Source organism: Coenobita brevimanus, chromosome 24 (assembly GCF_032717465.1).
Source record: "Coenobita brevimanus isolate Jiangsu-jjx chromosome 24, ASM3271746v2, whole genome shotgun sequence".
In the NCBI taxonomy this organism is placed as follows: Eukaryota; Metazoa; Arthropoda; class Malacostraca; order Decapoda; family Coenobitidae; genus Coenobita; species Coenobita brevimanus.
The window spans coordinates 57,913,569-57,933,192 of NC_136977.1; the positions used below are offsets into that span (position 1 = coordinate 57,913,569).

The 19,624-nt window shown below is 41.7% G+C and overlaps 1 protein-coding gene across 2 annotated transcripts in view; it reads right to left on the reverse strand.

The window, feature by feature from the left end:
• brp (ELKS/RAB6-interacting/CAST family member bruchpilot) overlaps nucleotides 1-19,624 on the reverse strand; it is a 515,057-nt gene that overhangs the window by 175,036 nt on the left and 320,397 nt on the right. For both annotated transcript variants that reach the window (XM_080267644.1, XM_080267645.1), the window contains exon 2: nucleotides 9,654-9,806. In XM_080267644.1, coding sequence (XP_080123770.1) covers nucleotides 9,654-9,806 — 153 coding nt within the window. The remainder of the gene's footprint in view (nucleotides 1-9,653; nucleotides 9,807-19,624) is intronic.

Genomic DNA, 19,624 nt, shown 5'->3' on the forward strand with positions numbered 1-19,624 from the left:
ATGGGTAGACTTTTCTTAAGAGAGAAGTCAGTTCACACTAACTAGAACGTGGTATATAACACACAGAAAACAAAGCCGAACTCAGGGAACACTGAAATAATCTACAAAATGCTCACAGACTTAAAGAAAAATACAAACAGTGAGGAGAACTAAGTACTTTCGCATCCCCTCCTGGTCCACCCATCCCACCCAACACAGCTTTGAAGTGACACCAGAGAGGATACAGGGGGCCCGTATTCTACGTGGCATGGGAGGTTTCGTACCACTCTTTCTTTACCGATTTATTCTGCACATTACTCCTGAGCATCCTCTTGTATGTTGACCTATTTACATCGTTTTAACAGAGACAGATTGTGTCAACACCACACAAGGGGATATCGAGGTGTGATGTGCAAAACAAATTCCTCCTGAACACTCTTTTATAGGTTATTTAGGTTGAATTACTGATGTCATACTTTGCATCAACACCATACCAATGGGAAAAAGGGTGTAAGTGCAAGATAAATCGCTAAGGAAGAGGTGTTGCGAAATCTCCCCCCAAAGGCCACTCCAAATACGACACAGGTTTCTACTCTACTGTCTCAGGCTGGCAGTCACCACCAAACACCACCACGGTCATACGGCATCGCGGCCCACTGCACTGCCAGGAAGGGTGGTGGGGGGAAGGCAAAAAAAAAAAAGGAGGAAGGGAGAAAAAAAAGGGGGGGGGAGGGAGGCAAAAGAGTGGGGGAGGCAAAAGGCGGGGGTATGGAGGGAGGGAAATTGTACAGAGCGGCTGGAGGAAGGAGGAGGGCGGTGGCACTTGATTCGAGATTAGTGGTTGGGGCAAAGGATCTTGGGGGCAGGTGGTAATTTGATGACAAGACTGGAAATGAGACTGATGATGAGACGAGGGTGTTGTGTGGAATTTCTTTAGAGCTGGTTAATCAAAGGACCATCTAGAGGTAAAAGGCACTGATTTTCTTAGACGTAACGTTTCGCGAAGTGGGTGATACGTTGCCTCAGGGAAAATCAATGTCCTTGCTTCTAGAGTTAATTAAGGTGCTATTTAGAGGTAAGGGAATTTATTTTCTTAAAGGTAACGTTTCACGAAGTGGGCAAAACGTTACCTGTAAGAAAATAAAGGTTCTTAGCTCTAAAATGATGCTTTAATTAATCGATCTCTAAGGCATCTAGCTCCATTAACATCATAAGAGCCGTTGTGACTGGGAGTGTAATAGCAAACTGTACACACATAGACTTGTGCTATTAACAGTGACTTGAACGAGACGAGAGAGTAACAGATTAAAAGTACAGTTTACAAGCGGGCCTTCAGCCAGTGAGTAAATATACAGTACACATTAATAGCGATTGAAGCTAATAATAATGAGTGCAACTTTCAAAATGAGAAATCCCAAGCTACTGGTAAGTGGACAATGGAATTTTAATATGAAAGGCAACTTCGATGAATCATGCACGAAGAGAAGCCTGTGAAGAAAATAAAATGCTGAGTACAGGAACAAAAAATCAATAAAAGGTCATAATTAGTAGGAAATAAAGATAACAAATAAAAAAAAATGATATACGGGCTGCGCTTGGACCTCCTGTTGGAAGGCAAATTATATTAAGAAACAAAAACGAAAGAAAATAAAAAGTGTAACATTTTCAAATTAGGATAATAAACCAGATGTGCAATAATAATAATAATAATAATAATAATAATAATAATAATAACAACAATGAAAAGAGGGACGAAGGGACATGTGAATGAGGAGACGCGAGACGGTGAGATAATAATAATAATAATAATAAAGCCAACATTACTCTCGTGGATGAGGCACTGACGGAACACCAAGAAAGTTAAAAAAAATGGATAAGAACTGTTTGATGAGGGCGTTCCAATGGTGAGCGGGAGGAAAAAGTGTGCTGGCTGTACATTGTGCTGGCGAGAGGGTCACTCACTCCACAATTGTACCTGCGGCCAAGAGCTACTGCGTCGTCCCACCAGGCATGTTTGGTCTTTTAAAAATCTCCCTTAGGTATTGTTTTGGTCTTCTAAAAATCTCCCTTGGCATGTTTGGTCTTTTAAAAATCTCCTTTAGGCATTTTTTTGGTCTGTTAAAAATCTCCCTTGGGCATTTTTTGGTCTTTCAATAATCTTCCTTAGGTATTGTTTTGGTCCTTTAAAAATCTCCCTTAGGCATGTTTGGTCTTTTAAAAATCTCCCTTAGGCATTTTTTGGGTCTTTAAAAGATCTCCCTTAAGAATTTTTGGTCTTAAATAATCCCCCTTAGGCATTCTGGGTCTTTCAAAAATCTCTCTTAGGCATTTTTTGTCTTTTAAATATATTCCCCGGGCATATCTGGATTTTTAATAATCTCCCTTGGATATATATATATTTTTTTTGTCTTCAGAAAATATTCCTTATTTTTTTCCCTCTGGCTTAATCACATAATGGGCAAAGTTTTGATATTGAGATTTTTTTGGATCACGTACTGGACAAAGCATATAAATTCTCTGCAGTTTAATTTGTTGTCCTTACCATGAAATCCTCGGCCAAAAGAAGGATGGAATACTGGAATGACTTAAGCCAGTCTTAAAGCTTAGAGTGATTTTTTTTTTTTTTCCAACAAGAATTAAGATAATTCCTGTTGTAGTTTAGAATCAATGATGATGATTTCACAGCATTCAGGTTAAGATTTTACTACGGCCGAATTCATCTGAAGACTGATGATTTGAATGCACAGGGCTTCTCAAATAAAATATACATATATATATATATTACTGCAGTTACATATATCTGAATATTTTACTGAAGTCGTGTTAATCTGAAGAGTTGACTGTGGTCAGGTATATTTGATGATTTTAATGCAGAAAAGCTTTATCTGAAGACTAGTGACTTTACAGCATGAGTTTATTAAATGATTTTACTGCAGTCTACGTTTATGAGAACATTTTACTGCAGTCAGATTATTTTTAAATTTTATTGGCCAGATTAATATCAGAAAATATCACAGCAGAAGAATTATTTGGAGATTTTACTGCAACCGAGTTTACGTGGATGAAACTAGCTGCACTTGATGATCAAGGAGTCAAGAGAGAGAGAGACGTGGGAGAGAGACCAACGAGAGAGGGCTGTGAGACGACGCAGCATCCCCATGGGCCGCCTCAGCCACACGGCGCCACCTCACCTCACCACGCCTACACACACAGCTTACCAGTGACAAGCGATTTCTCATTGTCCATAACTCCTGCAACACAAGCAGAAGTGAAACAAATAATTAGTAAGTTTTTAGAGTCAGTCCACCCGTAGAATTGACATACCTATACTTCTTGACTCTCTTTTTTTATTTCTTCTGAATCTGAGCAAAAAATACCTCGTAACTTTGGGTCAATCATCAATGAAATAACAAAAAAGCATGTCAAAGGTAACAGTAACATTGCTTGCAGCCAAACAAGGGGAAGAGTAACATGGGCTTAACACCTTCAGCCCGATGACGTGTTACTATATTCTTGCTACTGGAGAGGATTTTACTCAACTTAAAGATAGCTCTCTTGTGGTGAAGGGATTAATGAAGGCTAGATTTAACCCCCCCAGCTGGAAAAGTCTCTCCCTAAGCTGAATAAAATCTCTCTCGTGGCAAAAAGAATATAAAACACGCCATCGTAGGGAAAGGGTTAATTGACACCTGGACAACACCTGGATGATTTGGCGACAAGGTTGAGGGTCGTATTCTCAGTGGTTTTGGTGGTTTCGTAGCACTTGTACCTTAACAACTTATTCTTTACAGTAAACCTCAATACCCTCTTGCATGTTATTGATATACACTATGTCGATATCAAAATGAAATAAATAGCGTGCAAGAGAATGTTAAAGGGTAATATGCAAACTAAATAGCTAAGGATGAGGTGCTACGAAGCCTTCAGTACCACCTATGGCCCATTCCAAATTCGAATTACTCCTGGTCGCAGCTCGCACCCATTTACACCTCACTATCATTCCCACACTGTATCACCATTAACTCTAATTCTGATCTGGAAGGGACTGTAGTTACAGGCGATACAGTGAGGGTGTTTGGGCGGTTGTGGAAGGGTGTGGAGCCGTGGCCGCGTGTAATTCTGACTGGGAATGGACTAAAGAATGTGCCCGTGACAGTCCTGGCGGCAAGTGAGGCTCGCAACTGCTGCCGGATTGGTCATGCACTCACACATTTCACTTCAAGGTTTTTGGCATGGACGTCTTGATCCATGTGACATTTTCTGTTTCTTTAGTTTTTGTTGCCTCCTCACGATTTTACCTACCTGACGGAAGACCTTTCGTAGTGAAGGGGCCAGTGAAATCTATATATCCTCCCCTGACGTTAGAAAAGTTCCCCCTTGATTAAAATTGTTTGGAGACTTTTAAAATGAGGTAAAGAGCACGTCATCCCGCTGAAAAGGCCAATTCCTTCACTCGGATGACGCATTCTTTATTCCATTCTTTCTATCATCCAGCGATTTGACTCAGAAGAAAATTTTCGAACTGGCCGAGTTAAAACTGCCTCCACTTACCCCTTCCCGACAGGAGGTCTCCCCTAAGCTGAATAAAATCGTCTGGAGGCAGGAAAACAGCATAAGCCATCACAAAATTCAGTGAGTTTAAAACAGATAATTCAGTCTCTTTTAAGATGCAGCGACTGAAGCAATGTTAGACCACAGTTACAAAAAATAGCTATCATCACAACATCAATGAATGAGATTCCGAGGCTGGGCAAAAGGCACTGATCGCATTAATATCCTTCATTACAGTATATGATGTATGTATGCATTTATCAGACTAAAAGAAAAACTACATGAAAATTCACTCTGTACATCTGAGTGAGTTGTGGCTAAAAGCAAGAGCATGCATACATAATACAAACATATGCAGATACAAATAAACAAATGACAAAAACCGAAAATCTCTTTAAAAACTGTCTCTAAGCATTATGTGCAGCTTTACGAGTGTAACAGAAAAGTCAGCCAACAGATTAAAAATTATATATATATATATATATATATATATATATATCCAACATATATATATATATATATATATATGTATCTTACCGTCTGGTAAGGTCTCAGCATATATATATATATATATATATATATATATATATATATATATATATATATATATATCCAACATCTTTCCGGAAACACAAATGAACATAATACAATTTCTGGCCGAAGAGAAATAAAAACTTTACTTCACTGCATGGAAAATACTGCAGCAAATCAAAAAGTCTCCTGCTGCGAGCTACGGTGGATGTCAACAACGTGTAATAAACAGGTGACAAACAAGAAACGAACCCATACCCAAATTCATCGCCACCACCTTCTATTCCCCCCACCCCTTTTCAACCCCACCAGTATCATCAGCTTCTATAACTGGGTCTTGAAAAATTATGAAAAAATTAAATCTAGCAATGTAGCCTACAAATAATCGTAATAATCAGGAATAAGCAAATTTAAATCCCTTCAGGTAATGATTTTAACAATTTAAAATTCGTAATCAAGATGTATTTCGCGACACCTCAACAAAGGAAAAGAGGACAACTTTACAATTGTTAGGGGAATGGAAATTTTGAAAGTCGACTCAAAATCAGAAAAAGAAAAATGCTCCCACTGGTAGTAGACTATCCACAAAAATAAAGTCAGGTGTAATTATCATTTTTATTATTATTATTATTATTATTGGTCCACAAAGGCAGGTCACAATGATTCTTTTGCACTACAGAATCACTCAATTTTATCACACTGTCTCTTGCCTCTTATCATTTATCCATTACTGTTGCTGCTGAAAAGCGATATTATTCTGATAAGGGAGGGTCCTTGGAATGAAGAGCCTAGTCACAATATTACGTATTTTTTCGGAATTCTATAACATACATTTCCTTCAGTAATACCACGCCATTCCTGGGTCAACACCACATACATTCCAGCACTACACTATCCACATCCTAACACCACACCACACCCTAATACCTCACCATACACACCCTAACACCACATCATACCATAATACCTCACCATACACACCCTAACTCCACACCATACCCTAATACCTCACCATACACACCCTAACACCACATCATACACACCCTAACACCTCACCATACACACTCTACCACCACGAATAAGTAAAGAATTGGCCTGCAGTCCTAATGGCGCCAGGTTCGAATCCCCGCGGGGGCAGGGAACAGTTTAAGGAATCGAATGTCATTAAACCAGACTTTACTGATCTACCAGACGACCCGCCGACATGTCATAAAAATACCCCTGCTAATACCAATACACCAGTCCTGTATGAGACAGCCCTAGCATGTACTCAGTATGGACGGTGGGCGTTAGTGCAGAAGTGGTGACATGTGGAGGTGTGTGGACGTAGGAGGACTACTGGGCCATGGTAACGGGCTGTGAGGCCTATGCCCAGAGTTGGACACATAAAAAAAAAAAAATACACACCCTAATATCAGCTCACATTCCATCTCTTGTGGACAAGCGTCTTTCATCCAATTTTCGTAAGATCTAAAGACTGGTAAAACGTCTACTTTGTTACAAAGAAATAAAACTCTAGCAGATGTGAGACAAGATAAAAGTTAGAAACTGTCCTCTTCTGAACATGGTAAATAGTTCTGTTTCTGATAGTGTGATACGGGAACCAACTGAACTATTTTTGAAGGTTAAAATATATTACAGCCTTCATCACACAAGGAATAAACTAAATCCACATCAACTTTAGTGAATAAATTTGTAAGTTTTGTACACTGCAATATCGGTAAAACACATGCTATAATGTTTAGACTTCTTATAACGGTCGGTCCATTTATTGATAAATTCTGCTATTTATTGCAGGTTAGTGTTACTGAATACTGGTGTGTTATCCTCGTTCATGCATCAACTAATCCGAGCGCAAAATTCATGGAATCAAGTAATAACGTACTGTATGTACAATATATATTCAGACAACCGCACACTCTCTGCAACTAGGAAATACTAAGGAACAACTACACCTCTATCATCTACCTCTTACGTACATCAACCACTGTTTTCTGCCTGTTAATTATATATATATATATATATATATATATATATATATATATATATATATATATATATATATATATATATATATATATATATATATATATATATATATATATATATTATAAAATCAGATGCAACAACGTCGATTGAACTCATTCATGGACCTCATGACAAGCATATTATTCATATAACCTAAAGTAGTTTGAGGAAAGTGTCAGAAGTCTGCTAGATCGTAGGGAGAGGAAATGCATCATGATATTAACTAACATAATTCTTAATCACATTGTTCATGTCATGCTCACTTCTACACATGGTCGTAATAAGACTAAGCTATTGTAAATATACAATAGTATAAATAAACTGGAGTATCCTGACAGCATAAATATTCTCGCAGTATGCATCGGAAACCTTAGTGTTATTTATTCATTTATTATTATTTTTTATAATAATGTCTATAGTCCATGTCGGGTCGGCCGACTGAGCAGTCACTACAGAAGGGTTTACAACGACACGGTGGGTGATGCTACAATCTGGCCCCGTGGTGGGCTGCTCTACGGAGGGACAACTACGGCTAGCACATCACAACACTCTATCTCGGTGTACCTGGTCCAGGCGACAACCTGCCATACCTTGTTCGCCTCCCGCAGCAGACTCACTTCGCGGTTTAAGCGATCGTTTTCCGTAAGCAGGGAGTCGTGGGCCCCCTGCTGCCCCTTGGCCTCTTTGACACTGCGTCTCTCCATTTGCTACAACAACCCAGCAAATTTTCAGCGCCGACTTTTAAGAAAAACATGGACAATGCCACAGACCGATCGGCGTGGGCGACTAATGGTACTCTGAAAAACTTTGCCTGGTGGGAAAGACTTTCGAAGTTATAATAAATGAAGCATCTTATACTCATGTGTGAAGACTGCAACTGAGATTAGACGTAAGTACTTTCCCCCAGAAAAAAGCTTTTCTTCATACATCAAAACTTAAAGCTAGAAAGAATAGTATTTTAAAAATTAAGTTAAATTAGTTTCTGACATGTAATCAGGAACTCAAAAACTCAAAGTAACACTAGACATAAATGGCATGGAAGATAAGCAGACATGGAAAAAGTTAAATGGTGTTGGCGGGAGCACTGACCACACCCCCGCCACTTACCTGCATCAGAGGAGACAGGAAGCGACAGCACAGGTCCCTCCTCACTCGCCCCTACTGAAATACCCCTCAGACCCTGCTGCACCCCTCACTCACTGCCATACCCCTCACACACTGCTGCACTCACACACTGCTGCACCCACACACTGCTGCACCCGTCACACACTGCCACACTACACGCTCGTTGCCATACCTCTCACACATTGCTGCACCCCTCTCACAACATCCTTCATGCAATGCGCACCCTCACATATTGCACCCCTCCCACAAACTGCGCTCCCACACAATGCACCCCCCCCACACACACTCCACCCCTTACACACTGCATCCACACTCACACTGCATACCTCTCACCCCTCACACATTGCACTCCCACCTACTGCACTTTCCACACACTGTACCCCTCACACACTGCATCTACATTCACACTGAACCTCTTACCCCTCACACAGTTCACCCACACTCATACTGAATACCTCTCACTCTTCACACACTGCACCCCATACACTACCTCTTAACTTTTCACACACTGCTACCCATAACTTCGACGATTTTTCTTTTTTGCTACCCCCGGACGATTTTATTTGGATTTCGAGGGACTTTCGGCCCTGGAGGAGTTAAATGCAGCACTTTATAACCTTCATTAACTCCTACAATGAGACAGACTTCTCCCAAGTTCAATACTATCGTGTGGGAGTAGCAATAATAAGCCTATGTAATACACTATCTGAATCGAGAGGTTAACATATGCACAGTCTTCAGAAAAGCAGCTATGATTACATTCCTATACTTAGCAAAAATCGTTCTTCACATTCCTAGCTTACTACAGGTACTTATTGGAAATCTTGTAAATTCTTTTCCTAGGTATAGCTCTATTTGAAACATATATTTTAAAAATACAGTATATTACTCGAGTTAATACTTCGACTAGTGAAACCGAGATATACTTCAGCCCAGACACAATATCTATATCTATCAAGCGTACAAACTGGAGCTACTACATAGATGTGTCGGATATCTATCTTTAAAATACATGACTTTTAATGCAAGACTGTATTATTATTGCTAAGTCTACGCTCATGTTATGCTACCCATATCTTCAATACCAAACACCAGGAAATATCACGTGACTGTTAGTTCTTATTACTTCATTCAAATAAAATTAACAGTACTATGCCTATATTCTTATTAAAAAAAGAAACAAGTTCCAACAATAAAACTAGGCTGTGATGTTCCCTGGTTCAGAGAGTCACCGTACTGATGACACAACTGGAACCTGTCAGGTCCCAGCAGATGTTGGCGTTCCGTTGCTGGTAACTGGGCCCTGTACTGATCCCTTCTGACACACGTTCCTTGAGCCAAGAACGGACAGTCAGCAACTCTAGACACAGCGACAGCGTGAGGCAGTGGCGGAGGAGGGTCTACCTACTGTGGGGGTGAACGAGTGCGTCGAGGCTCACCTTGATGGTCTCTCTCAGGATGGCCACTTCGCGGTTCAGGTGGTCATTCTCGGTGGACAGGCTTTCCAGCTGACTCTGCACCTCCACGCTCAGACCACGCGTCTTCTGGTGTCGCAGCTCCTCCTCCAGCTGCCGCACCAACATGGCTTGTTTCTGGAAGACAAAGACCATAAACCTAAATACCAGGCGCATGAACTACATGCATGAGCAAAAAATGAAATGAAATAAAATAAATAAATAAATAAGCATCTTTTTCTTTTTTTTTTTTGGAACATAAGAGAATCACGCCGTCAGTCTGAAACAGAATTTTCCTGTCTTGATTATCACGTTGTGGCCAAAGATCCATCAACGGATTAGTGACAAAACCTTTATAAAGCCAATTGATTGCACTTTTTCCCCTCCATTCTGAATCAGCTGCAATATCTGAAACATCGTCCATTGAATACCATCGAACCTGGGACTGACTATTCTATTCCCAGTAACTCGGGAGGTGCCTCAGTCAGACGTGCTGACGAAAATAAAGGCATGTTGACTGTTCCCTCTGCCATTTCGGTCGGGCAACTTCTAAAGGCAAAAATACCATCTTATTGAACCCCTGCACTATGAGATTTCTTTTCAAACGGGGAAAAATTGTACGGTGACGGCAAGAACATTATACTACCAGAAAAAACAATGAAAGAAAAATGTGCTATCGTAGAGCCAAGGTTAAAGTTGCACGTCTAAGAGTGAGAGTTGTGGATTGAGAGTTGGTGGAGGCTCTATGTCAAGGCACCTCCCGAGCCACGTCGTCCACTTATCCCACGGATCCCTCTGGCTCTATACATGCCGACTTTCAGGCCACATCGCGATTCAGCTCTAATGGCCACTGCGGAGAACTGCCTGAAACGTGAAAAGCTTGTAGACTAAGCTTGTGTGTGTGTGTGTGTGTGTGTGTGTGTGTGTGTGTGTGTGTGTGTGTGTGTGTGTGTGTGTGTGTGTGTGTGTGTGTGTGTGTGTGTGTGTGTGTGTGTGTTTTAAAGGTCAGTAGTGCGTGTTATCTAAAGGTCAGCAGTGTGTGTATCTATGAGTTTTCAAAGGGTAAGCAAGTGTACATGCAACACATGTGCACGAATGATCAACAAGAGCAAGTGTGCTTATAATAATTACATAAGTGTGTGTAAAGAGTATGTGTTTCCCCGTGTATGTGTTGCTCCTCCGCTTATGTGTGTGTGAATCATGTGTGTATATATGTGTGTCTTTGGGAATAGTTCGTCTGTCTGTCTGTCTGTTTGTCTATGTACGTGTGTGTGCATGCAAATGTTCTGTGTGCGTGCATAAGTGCATACATATTAGCAATATACTTTTGTGGATGAACAAAATGGCGTGAGCGTATACGTGTAACTCATTCTCATGCACCTTGGTGTATTGTACAAGTACTTAATGTGTATCTGAAGGATGTAATATCGTGGGGCTGGGAAAATCGTTAGCATCTCCTCTTTAGCGATTTATTTTTGTACATTGCACTTTAACATTATCTCGTATGTTGCTTGTGTCATTTTTTTTGCCACAATCTTTGCATAAACAACATAAAGGAATATATTAACGTGTCAAATACAAAAGTGTGCTTATAAGTAACTGGTGCTAGTGAATTTCCCAAGCTGTGAGTGCATAAAATGTTTGAATGCGTGTGTTTGGGTGCGTGTGCGGTCTGAGTGTGTGTCGGCGTGTTTGTCTGGTCTGAGAGTATGTGTCTGCGTGCATGCATGTATCTGAGTGCATGTGTCTACGTGCATGTGCGGTCTGAGTGCAAGTGTCTGCATGCGGATGCAGTCTGAATGCATGTGTCTGTGTGCGTGTGCGGCCTGAGTGCATGTGTTTGCGTGCGTGTGCTTTCTGACTGCAAGTGTCCGCGTGCGTGTGCATTCTGAGTGCATGTGTATTCGTGCGTGTGTGTTCCGAGTGCCTGTGTCTGCGAGCGTGTGCGGTCTGAGTGCATGTGTCTGCATGCGTCTGCAGTTTAGGTGCCTGTGTCTGCGTGCGTGCGCAATATGAGTGCATGTGTCTGCGTCGTGTTCAGTCTGAGTGCATGTGTTTGCGTGCATGTGTCTGCGGTGTGCATCGTGTACTATATGAGTGCATGTGTCTGCGTGCATGTACCTGACTGCATGTATCTGCATGCGTCTGCGGTCTCAGTACGTGTATCTGTGCGTGTGTGCGGTCTAAGTGCGTGTGTCTGCTTGCGTGTGCGGTGTGAGTGCCAACTAGAGGGAAGCAACTGGATGGGGACAAAGATGCAAGCCAGCACTACGGAGTCACGCCATTCCCCATCATTCCCGTTGGGGACAAAGCTGAAGGGGAAGAGGGTAGGTTAGCAGACGGCGAGACCAGGCCAAGGAAAGGGGGAGAAGTGAAAAAGAGACAGAGAAAGACAAAGTGAGGGAAGTGGAAGGGGTTGGGGCGAAGAGAGAAGACAGATCAGATAAAATATGTAGCCAACGACGAGAGGTCTACACACAAACTGGCAGGTGGTACGGGTAATATTAAAAGTATTAGCTGGAAAGAATTTGAGGAACTAACATGAAATTATCTAAGTGAAATGGGGAGACAGCAGAGACAGAGTTAAAAGTCATATAGGGGAAAAACAGACTAATCTTAAAAATAAATAAAATAAAACACACTCTCAATTGGGAAAAAAAAACGGGGTGCTGGAACAACTGGGGAAAAAAAAAATCTATGCCTGATCAAAAGTTTAGGCAGATCAAAATAGTGGGGGGATAGGGGACAACAAATGATGGCGAGCAATCTATGAGTGAGAAGGGAACTAGGTTAGTCAATATCCAGTGGTATATACACCAACTATGGGTCGTAAAAAGAATGGATTAGGAGATACAGAAACTCTGGTTAGGTAGGGACAAGCAGAAAACAACACAGCACAGTCTACGGATACCACTGATTTACTGGCAGCTCGAGATGGTCAACTACGAGCGTACAGTATACACATGGGTTATCTCCTTTAGGTGCGTGGGAAGGAGGGATGGTGAGCGAGGATGCAGTGTGCGTGTGAGAAATTCGTGAAGCTGTACAATAACAAAGACTTGAATCTATGCAGCAACTCTAGTCTAACTAACAAAGATGGTTGAGTTAATGATTGAAACTACAAAAGGATTAGGAACACATGAAAAAAGGCACTAACTTTCATTAAATCAGACTATATGGATTTACGTCAAGATAATATGCGAATATACACAATAATGATACTCTTGACACAACAGGCAATGGTCATCAACAACAATCAGTGGCAATTTAGCTTCATCCATGGCGCGAGCGGTTTAAGTTACAAGGAAAACAAAATGTCTACTAACACAGACTGCTAACTAGAGGCTAAAGGCTACACACACGACCAGGCACTGTGATGCGACAGGGGGAAGGTGGGGGGTGGGGAAACGTACTGGAAACTGAAAGGAACGAAGGACTGATGATAAGAAGGAAAAAGATGAAGTAAAAATGAAAATCTCAATAAAAAGGGAAATGAAGAGATGACGAAAGAAAGATACAGCAAAAATGAAAATCTCAGTAAAAATAATAGGGAACGAGGGAATGACAACGAGACGAACGATGAGGTAAATATGAAAATCTCCACACAAGATAAACAAGGAACGAAGGAATGAAGATAAGAAGGAGAAAGGTACAGTAAAAATGAAAACTTCCTTAAAAATATCAGAGAAAGAAAGAATGAAGATAAGAAAGCCATGGTAAATATGAAGATCTCCATAAGGAATATAAAAACGTAAATGAAAAGGCTGAACCGATAAGGAATGAAGGTAATGAGAAACAGAGAAAAAAAATGCAAATCCCTATAAAGAAAATACTGAACGTAAATGCAAGGACTGTGCCAATAAGGAAGGAAGGTAATGAAAAACAGAGCAAAAAGCGGAAATCTCTATAAGGAAAATAAAGAGCGCAAGTGATAAGGTAATGAAGAAAACGGAAACAGATGCAGCGAAAAATGGGAACAAAAAGAAGACATACTCAAAAGGCAAATCTATGTATACGTCAAGAGAGCTAGAAAGGAGGGATGAAACTGAAATCAACGGAAAATAAGAATTGTGGAATAGATGAAACTAATCTTCAGATCGTGAAATCAAGAAACCAGAAAAATATTTAGTCGGAAAGGAAAGGGAGATTGGATTCACTGATGAAGGCACTGCGATTCTGTGATGTCACAAGGAAAAAGAAAAATTACAGAAAGAATTATGAGAGAGAGAGAGAGAGAGAGAGAGAGAGAGGGAGAGAGAGAACAAAGAAAGCACAAAGAACACATCGAGGGAGTGAGAGAAAAAGCAATATATACATAAAATAGATGAGTATAAAGATGTAAAACTGAATGCAATGAAAGGAAATAGACACGATGAAGGTATAAAGATAAATAACTACAACCAGAGAGAGAGAGAGAGAGAGAGAGAGAGAGAGAGAGAGAGAGAGAGGAATTTAGCTGCTTAAAATGAGGAAAGGGAAGGAGGTTGGAGGACGGTAAAGAGGAGATAAGGATTACGGGAAAAAGGGAGAAAGGAAGGGGTGAACTGGCAAATATAGACAAAAGGGGAGAGAACAGTGAGTGGGTAAGAGGGGAGAGATAAGAGGGTGGGCAAGGGTAAAGAGGAATGGAGTGGAGGGAGAGGGGAAAGCCGAGGAGGAGGAGGAGGAGGAGAGTGCAGTAAGTGAGTGGAATGAAACAAGAAACAAGGTCGAGAGGATTGTGGGAATACATAGGTGAGAGGAAAAACCTGGAGGGACAAGTAAGTGAGAAAGAGTAACAGAAGATGGAGAGAGTGAGGGGAAGAGAGAGCACAGACGGTAGAGGGGATTAGCAGAGAAGAGAGAAGGGGAAAACAGAGAGGCGAGTGAGGGAGGGCGAGAGGGCTCAAGGGAGTCAAAAGAGCAGCAGAAAAACAACTGGTTGACAAGGGAGGGTGGGTAAACGGAGGACAAGGGCAGGACAACAAAAAGAAAAGAAGAAAAAGAAAAAGGTAGTAAAGAAACGAGTGATGGTTGCAGAAGACTGGGTTGAAACAAAGATGGCTGAAAAGAGAGGAGAGATGGATAAGAAGCTGGAGAAGAAAGAGCTGAAACCAGGGGAGGGTGAGATAAAAACAAAACATAAACAACTATGCGCCTTGAGAACAGTGTAGAAAGAAAAAGGGGTCTGAAAGGAGAGTGGAAGCGAACGGGGAACAGGAAACGAGAGGGCAAAATTAAGGGGCAATACTGAAAGGAAAAGCGAATCAAGGGCTAAAGACGGGCGACCAGGAATATGGATGGGCTAAAAAGGAGCAAAATCGAATGTAGGACTGGAAAAGGGAGACCAGGAATAAGGTGTGGTGGGAGACAGAACAGAACTGAGGGTGGTGGTGGCTGAAAAGAGAGCAAAAGCGAATGGGGAGCTGAAGAAGAGAGAATGGAATTACGGAAGGCTGCAGGAGAGAATGGGAGGCCGGAGAAGAGAGAGGGAGAGAGGGGAAGTGAGAGTGTCGTGAGAGGGGTGAGAGTGGAGGCGAGCACTGCACCTCCATGCTGGGTCCGCGGGTCTTGTGGTGACGAAGCTCCTCCTCCAGCTGCCACAACAGCATGGCTTGTCTCTGTGGAAGACGGAGAGGCGCTCGTTAGTGGCGGCCCGGGGCGCTAGCGGGAGGTGGGGTGGCGTTGGAAAAAAAAAGAAAAAAAAGAAATGACACTGTATACACGCCACCCCCTCCCCTCTCTCCCCTCGCACGCCACCATCTTTGTTTTGTATGTTGGGTGGGTATGGCTGGAGTTGCTCTAGCGTAATACATAAACTGGGCCATACTTTGAGAATTTTTAGGCAAGCTTATGTCTAGCGTAATACATAAACTGGACCATACTTTTAGAAGTTTTAAGCATGCCTGAGGCTGGAGTCTGGCAAACTAATAATGACGGCAGTCTAAGCTCTTGCGTTAAGCTTCATGAACCATATATGAATTTGACAGACTTATAATAATGGTTAATGATTGTAGTCTAAGTTCATGCATTCAACCTCTCTGCCACATATGAAACTCCCGGAAATAATTTTCAAAGTATGGCCCTACTGGTTCAGCTGGTGTGGGGGAGGGGGTGTTGCAGGGGCCTGGGAGCTTGGTGGTCAGTGTGCCCGTATTGCACCACTACTGAGGTGAGTTGTGTGGCGTATGTTGCGTGAGTGGGCAGTGTACGTGGTCCCATGTGTGCCACTACTCACGCCCTCCCTCGCATGCTGGGGGAGGATGAGGAGGTGGAGGGCTGTGTGTGGGTGGAGGGTGTCAGGTCAGGTCACATTGTCCCTCACACTCCACCCACAGTCACAGTCAGCAGCAACAAACTCACTATATGGCCAGTGTCTATGTATAAGGGCCAGTCTAGTGGGGACGTAAGTTATGGGGATCCTATGGTTATGGTGCTGCCAGACTGTACAGAACGTCTTTCTTGGCAGTTTTATTCTGCATATTACACTTTGGTATTTTCTTGTACGCTATTAATACTTTCCTAATACCGACTCTGTTTACGTAAATAACATACAAGAACACACTCTTGTGCAATAGGCAGAAATAAACTAGCAAGGAAGAGGTGCTAGGAAGTGTTCTAATCTAACTGGAGTACGGGGCTTGATGTGGTCAGTGTGGGGTGGGTGGGTGGATGGGGGCTGTGAGTGTGGCAGGTGTAGTCAGTGCTGCCAGGCCACTATGGCGTGTGCTAGTGGCGTGGTGGCAGATATTAAACAAGTACAAAGGTATCATACAGGTATCATACAGGTACACTGGTGACTATTCTCACAAGGACTATTGACAATACTGCAATACGTTACAGGAAAATTGTTCTACCAGCAGGCACTACCACGTCTACTAATTACCGGGCGAGCGGCATACCAATTACTGTTGATCATTGCGAAAATTGATTCTACTAATGAATTAATCTATTAAAATGTGCCTATACTGCTATGTAGATAATCGACGAATACCCAATTTTAACAGTGCTTACGGATTATATGTAAGATATATATGCACAAACTTATCGACCTGTAATAATAAACACATGAAAAATGAAAACAGGCGAAAAAGACGAAACGATTTTGATTTAGGAACAGTTTAACCCCTTCAAAGCTGTATATGCAGCACCTACCACTACCTTTTCTGTCCAGGCTCTCATTAAATGATTTTAGTAAGTCATGAAATTTTTTTTAGCCATCAAAGGGTTAACGACTGTAGTGATTAACTCTTCCTCTGCTAAAGACACATATACTCCTTTAATTCAGACTAAAAGCAGATGATTTCTTTCAGCCAAGTGAAATCCTCGCGGTCAGAGGGCAAGGACGCCTCCAAATTCGAGGTGGTTGGCCTTTGCATAATGATGACGGGTTGGAAGTGTACTGTGCTATGGTGAGATGGGAAGAGTATATATGTAGATGAAGAGCTGGAGGTGTGCTGTATGTAGTAAGATGGTATGAATATATAGATGATAGGGTGGTGTACCGAAGCAAGATGGTAGGAAAATATTTAAAGGATATAAATGATGTGGTGGAGGTGTACTGTAGCGAGATCAATCACGGGGAGAGCTGACGTAGGGTAGATGTTATGTGTGTGGCATTCGGGGTTATCGCTGCAGGGGAGCAATCAAGTATATGGAGAGACTAAAAGAAATTGAAAGACGGGAATATGTAAACATTTCATTACTCCTCTTGAAGCTCTCAGGGGACAATCTCAATTTCTTTCCAATTTTCCCATTTCTTAAACCCTCAACTCCTTGTCTCACTCAAATATTGGCTTTAATTGTCATTTTCCATTCCCATTCTCTATGCATTCTGTGTTATATATTACGTTGCTTTGTATCACATCTTTATTGTGTTAGTTACTTCACCCTGTATCTGCCAGTGTATAGGCCTATTAACCTGCCATATATTACTCAATTCTGCTTGGCTTTTTGTAACATTGTTCCCTGGAGAGTTGGGGTTTATACTGGGTGATAAGTAAAAAAATAAATAAATAAATAAATAATAATGTAGATGGGAAAATTGTAAGAGATTCCCAAACAAATCTGTCTAAAGCAATAATACGCCTGCAACATAGGCTTGTGACTGGTGATTATGTGAACTTAAGATCGAAAAATAAGGACTGAAAAAAGTATATATGGATGTAGATGATACAGTCTGCACATCATTTAATACAGTGGCAGTCAATGGAAAGTTTTTACCTCAACGGCATTATACGGGAGTGTGTGTGTGTGTGTGTGTGTGTGTGTGTGTGTGTGTGTGTGTGTGTGTGTGTGTGTGTGTGTGTGTGTGTGTGTGTGTGTGTGTGTGTGTGTGTGTGTGTGTGTGTTACAGTATTAGTCACTATGCCAATGAATAAACATTTACCCACGTTTTCCACTGGCGTCCCCTCCCCCCAAAAAATTTTTTCCTTACTGACCCCATCTCTAGCATCTCTCCATAATCGTGCAATCCCCCATTCCATCTCTCCTACCAGGCAGTTCCTAATTCCATTCCTTTCATCCCTACCAGTTCCTAATCCCATCCTTCCCATCCCTTCCCTCTCTTCATCATCTCCTCACTCTGCCCAGCCCCTCTCTCAGCTACATCCATTTCCGATATTTTCCGCTCCTAGGCCAGTCTCCCCTAAGCGGCCCTCCATTTTCTTTAGATTCCCCACGCCTAACATGTTCCGCTCATCTCCCATGATGTCATAAGTTTTCTTCTTTTTATCGTACATTTCCTTCTTCCATCGTTCTTTCCCTCCATATTCCCTTCCTCTGCATTTCTAATATTTTTCATTTCCCTTCCCCCCACCCCCCTCTCTCTCACCCTCTCAATTCCTGCCGCCGTGCTCATGTCGACTTACATCCCTAACCTTAGTACAGTTGTACAGCTCTCCCTCCTTCACATGCTCTATCACCACAAACTCTTCCTTATCAACCTCCTCTTTCATTTTACTATTCTTTTACTATCTTCCCCTTCATCCTATTCCTTTACCACCCTTACTTACTAACCCTATCCGTACCTCCCCTCCCCTCATCCTGATTTTTCTATATCCCAACTTTCAGCTGTTCTAGGGCTTTCTGTTCCGCCTCGCCCATTTCATAAGACAGCTTTCGTGATGAGGTTGTAGCGCATCTAACTTCTGATCTCTCCATAAGCATATTTTCAGACCAGAGATAACGTGTCTTTCAAACTCAATTTCTGTGAACTCTTTAAACTCAATGGCAATTTTCATTTTATTCTTCCAATTTTCAGGCGATTTCATTAAGCTTGGGGTACATTTTACATCCGCCAAGGTAGTTGGAGATTGTGTTTTCATCTAAGTTTGTCTGTCTGTTGGTTTATCCAGAAGAGGTCTCCAAAAGTTTTCAATGAATTTCAATGAAATTTTGTGTGAAGGGTGGGCCATGGGCCAAGAAAGAATTAGCTAATTAAATTTTGGGGCGGATCCGGATTCGGATTCTGCAATGGCATTGGCGGAGGTATGCGCTCTCTCAGTGCCTTCTAGTTCGTAATGGGGAGGTTAGATGTACCCTTCCATAACCCCTTTACAGCTAAAGGTTTATCATAAGCGGAAGGAAATCGTCTGAAGGTTGCAAGAACAAAATGGACAGATAGGCGCCGAAGTGAGGGAGTTAACATACAGTACCTGTATACTTATTCTGCACCCCACATGACTATTTCCTTGTCTAACTGCACTACAGAGTTCACTCTTTCTCCGCTTTATAATCCTTGATCCAGCATTCTCGTCGGTTATGGAGGCTCTGAAACATCTCTTCCCAGATGATTTATTTTGTTTATTACACCTTGCTATCTTCTTTTTGTGTTATTTAAATTCTAATATCAACATACTCTTCATAAACAACGTACAAAATAATGTTAACAGGCCATACCCAAAAATAAATCGCTAAGGTAAGATGTGCTAGGGAACGAGAATACTGGCCTATGTCTCTCGTAATTTCTCACCTGT